The sequence below is a fragment of the Notothenia coriiceps genome, unplaced genomic scaffold, assembly GCF_000735185.1.
Source record: "Notothenia coriiceps isolate Sejong01 unplaced genomic scaffold, NC01 NC01_scaffold00010556, whole genome shotgun sequence".
In the NCBI taxonomy this organism is placed as follows: domain Eukaryota; kingdom Metazoa; phylum Chordata; class Actinopteri; order Perciformes; family Nototheniidae; genus Notothenia; species Notothenia coriiceps.
In genome coordinates this window covers 543-5,354 of record NW_011343257.1, presented here as the reverse complement: position 1 = coordinate 5,354, position 4,812 = coordinate 543, and the positions used below count along the sequence as shown (strand labels likewise).

At 42.7% G+C, this 4,812-nt stretch overlaps 1 protein-coding gene across 1 annotated transcript; it reads right to left on the bottom strand.

Annotated features, from left to right (window-relative positions):
* Positions 1 to 3: 3 nt before the first annotated feature.
* Positions 4 to 2,090, bottom strand: cdca3 (cell division cycle associated 3; the record flags this gene model as incomplete). Its single annotated transcript, XM_010771778.1, has 4 exons — positions 2,033 to 2,090; positions 1,452 to 1,584; positions 1,275 to 1,371; positions 4 to 734 (listed from the first exon to the last, which is right to left on the bottom strand). Coding segments are annotated over exons 2-4 (957 nt in total), but the record flags the coding sequence as incomplete, so codon positions are not given.
* Positions 2,091 to 4,812: the final 2,722 nt, after the last annotated feature.

The window sequence follows — 4,812 nt, the reverse complement described above, 5'->3', positions numbered from 1 at the left end:
CTCCTCTGTCTCCTGAGCTTTGGTTTCTGTCTCCTCTGTCTCCTGAGCTTTGGTTTCTGTCTCCTCCTCTGTCTCCTGAGCTTTGGTTTCTGTCTCCTCTGTCTCCTGAGCTTTGGTTTCTGTCTCCTCTGTCTCCTGAGCTTTGGTTTCTGTCTCCTCTGTCTCCTGTGCTGGGGAAGCCTCTGAATCAGCAGCGAAGGAGGGTTCAACGGGGGTCTCTGGTTCAACAGTGATTGTAGGAAGGTCGTAGGTATGATCCACGTTGTCCTCGAGGGTCTCCACGTCCGCACTCATCCTTGGAGATGAAGCCCCGTCACAGTGCACGTCAGCGAAGATCTGGGCGGATGTCTCCCCCTCATGGTAGGTGATCAGGCTCATGCTCAGCCTCTTGTGAAGCGGAGTCTCTCTGGCTTCCTCGGCCTCCTCCAGGCTAAGGTCCGTCTCTGTTTCCAGCTCCACGTCCTCCTGGGGGGTCTGCAGGAGCACGAAGGGGCTCTGGTCACCCTCACTCTGGAGGGGGGTCACCAGGAGGTTAGCGTGTTTAGCCAAAGAGTCGTAGGTGTGTGAGGGCTGGTGGGACAGGAGGGGCACGGTGGACGCCAGCTCCTCTTCACCCTTAAAACTCTCCTCATCCTCTACGGCGTTGAAGCATTTGGGAGGCGCTTCAGGGACTTGGCCCTCAGATTCGTTGAGCAAAAGCAAGCCCAGGCGGCGGGCGAAGGACCCAACTGTGGCTGTTAGGGGAAATTAAGGAACGATATGTTACAGGACTGCAGATGGAAATTAGCCATTAGCTATAATCTGGCATAATTCATATTTTCTCTTCTCTGATATTAATGTATTTGTATGCATGGTCCTTGTTGAAATAAATACATAATAATAACAACAGGACTATTTGCACGTGGAGAAAGCCAAGCTGGAAATTATTCTTCAACAAATATATGATAAGATTTACTTTATTTATCCTGATTTGGGGATTTTTCATCACAGTAACATTAAAACAAAGCAATGTGGAAATGATAGAGCAGAAAACAAACAAATAAAGTATAAATAAAACGTGAAAATATACATATTGACAGTGAATGACACAAACCTGTAAACTTTCTGTCAACTATACAATATGAAGGGCCAACTTACAGCTAACAAAATGTTTATTATCTGTTTTATTGTGTTTCACTGTTGTGACCTATTTTCATTAACATAACTATGCTATGTACAAATGACAATAAAAGCCTTGAACCTGAAAAGGAGGATATTAGTAAATATATGCTTACCGCTCATGACTTCTCTGGCGGGGGTGCGGCTGATCTCGATAGACGGTGAGCGGGGGTCTGTGAACGCCAGTGGACACTCGGTTTTGGACACGGCAACCTAGGAGAAACATTAGCTATGGTTAACCTGTGTTTAAATGTTTCTCCCTGCAGTAGATCACAGTATGTCTGGTAACCTACCTGGATGGGGGTACGATCGAGGGCTGTTGGAGAGCGTGGGTCCATCAGATCAGTGACTCGGCTGTTTTTGATCGATGGTTCTGGTTTTATTGGTGCACAAACCACCACCTTGCTCTCACTGGATCCCATGATGCTTAGTTAGTGTTATCTGGATCAAGTTAATGGGACAGAATACAGTTTAATTGTCGACCAGAGCAAAAATAATAGTACAGAAAAACAGTAAGGTAGTACTGTGCCCTACTGACAATTAACGTTAACCTTGATTTAACCTAGACGTACAGCAATATATCACATCGTTTTTAACTTGAAATATCTCGTTTACATGCGTGCATTACTACTTCAATGTAACAATTGAAACCCCTTATATATCATCAAGCAGTTAGCTGAAAATGAAAGAACTTGCTAGCAAATTAACAACAGGCTAGCTTAGCTTAAGTCAGTTAGCTTTACATTTCCGCATTTAAATTGGATATTAACTTTAAAATGTTAATGTTGTGGTAGTAACCCGAGTTGAATACATTGCATATACTTTCTCTTACTTTAACCGAGGTGTACAGTATTACATATTTTATCTGGCTTACCTTAAAAGAGACGGAGAAAGTCGATCAGACGTGTTGCTTTCACTTATTACACAGTAGAGATGATAACAGGCAGAGGAAACACAGGGCTTTTAAAACATTTAAATGGAGCGGCTGCGTGCATGTTATTTTCAAACGGACCAATCAGCGTGAGCGTGCCCTCACGTCCGCAGCGCTGATTCGCTAAGAGCAGCGTTCTAGAACGGGGCGTGGTCTCCTACAGATAACGCATTTTAAATTTGAAAAGAATGCAAGCTTTGTTTTTGTCACGTGGCGAGAGAAAATGAGAAGTCACTCCTGAACAAATGCACCTCGACAGGAAATGCCTCATTTAATAAAGTGATACTTTTATAAGGGAAATCAAAGACACAATACTTTACACATATGTATATCTATTTTAAATACACTTATTTGTATTATTTTTTTGTACTATTTGTACTTTTATTTGTACTATGTACTATTATTTCGAAAAATATATTTAAAAAATGAAAAAAAGTAAATCTATGTTTAATTAAACCCACGAATGGCTATCAAAACATATTGAACTTAAAACAATGTTATTTTTTACTTTTTTCCAGCTCTCCATACTTTTATTGTCCGCCATTTTGTTCATTGACCCAGAAATAAATAATCTGCAAACGTCTGGGAACCAAAGCTTTATTGCTGAATATTATATTAAACATTGCAGTCAGGATACAACTTGCCTGAACACAATTATAGTGCAACAATTATGTTACAATACACAATATGGCAGAGAGCATTATCTTACAACGAAGCAAATTGTTTTACAAGAGCGATATGAAAAAGAGCAAGAGAAGGGAGGAGCCCAGAGAAACCGTTCTCAATGATATTACAATTACATGGCCGTGTCAACACACACACACACACACACACACACACACACACACACACACACACACACACACACACACACACACACACACACACACACACACACACACACACACACCAGTAACAGTCCCGCTGGTTGTCAGTTCGATATCCTTGTTGATAATTGATTACTACAAAATTAAATTAAATACAAAAAAAGAAAGACAAACGAGCCTCTGCAGCATCTGATTAGTGTTTGAACTCTGAGCCTATTCCTTCTCTTGGGAGCACTTTTGTTTAAAAAAAAAAAAAGCAGTACTCTTTTTGATGTCACAGCAACATTGTACATTTAATTACAAAACTGTAGAGAGTTTACAGTTCGATCTACAGCCTACTGTGGAGGGAGGGAGCATCGAGAGTCATGATGAACACTACCGGAAGAACTCAGAGTGCTACAGGAATGACGTAGCATAAAGTTAGCATCGCATTGTGTCAACAACAACAACTCAATGGGATTTGTGCAGAACATAAGTTCTATGGCAAAGAAAGGTTTTTGAGATTTGGACACTTTTTGAAGTGTGAATGCAATCAGTTGAAGTAAAAAGCCAATGTTAGGATAAAAACAAAACTACACCACAGTCACATGATTCCAAAGACTAGCTGGGTCGTGCGATGTTTCATGTGAAGAAGTTTAATGTGAAGATGTTTAATATCCCAAGCAACCTCTGTAGTTACATTCAGCCCCTTGTTAGCCATCACCTTTTTGAGGACATGTTGAAGCTTCAAAGTGGGGTCTTACCGACTAACTTTACGTCATAGCACAACATGAGAACACCTCTTCAGCTTGTGTTAACCACAGACCTTATTTCAAGCATCAGAACCAAAAGCCTTTTCAACGAAACACTGACTTCAAGAGAAGGAAGAGCAAAGAAACTCATGTCGGATGTTTTATGTCTCCTTCCTGCAGCGCTCGTGATTTTCTTTCTTCATGGAGAACACAATTCAAATTAACAACAAAAGTGACATTAAATCAAACCCATTTCTTCGGATGAACAGATTCAGAGGAAATGTGCGGGCGGTCCAACATGTTTAACACAGTTTGTGGTTCATCTGGTTTTGTCTTCCAGACTAATACTGCAATGTTTTTGAAGTCATTTAAGAGCACATGAAACCACGAGCGACTGTCTCCAGGATGATTCACAGTGTCTTCCTCGTCCACTTCTCTGTCACCGCTCCTCTGCTCTTCATTCAGTCTCCCAGACATTTCCCTCCCAGCGAGACGCACTCACACTCGATGTGGCTTCATTCTGTCCCCCCCTCCACCTCCCTCTGGTAGAAGTGAGCCAGCAACGTGTCTAAGTCTCGTCGGTCGGCGGCAGCGTACAGAGGGCTCTCTCCCATCATGCTGAGCGCCATGCGCAGCGTGGACCAGATGTTGTCGGACATCATGGTGGCGGCGGCCCCCCCGGGACCCCGCGCTGCCCTCGCTCCGTCCACTGAGGCCTGGCGCTGCAGAGACAGAGCCTCCAGGAAGTGCTCCACCGCCTCTCTGAGGAAACAGGAGGGAGACAGCAGGAGAGGATGAGTAACGGCTACTGTTACTGTAGTTTCTGATAATAGAGAGAGAAGTCCCTCCCTTCCCGGGGGAGCTCCATGGGACCTTATTTAGGAAAAAGTATGTATTGAAGTCAATGGAGAGAGAAAGATTATCTTTGGATCCCGTTTGAATTGTGCCACGAATTACACATATGATGTTTGTCAATTTAAAAGATAATTTTGCAAGTCAAAAAAATAAAAATGTGAAGTAACACTTTTTTTTGTGTGAACTACATCTCCCATCTCGCACCACACACCAAGACGGCCGTCACGTTGGCACATTTCACTTCTTTCTTTCAGAATGAGGCGGAAAGTATTAAAAGAGGTGAAAATCACTCCAAGTCTGGGCATGTTGA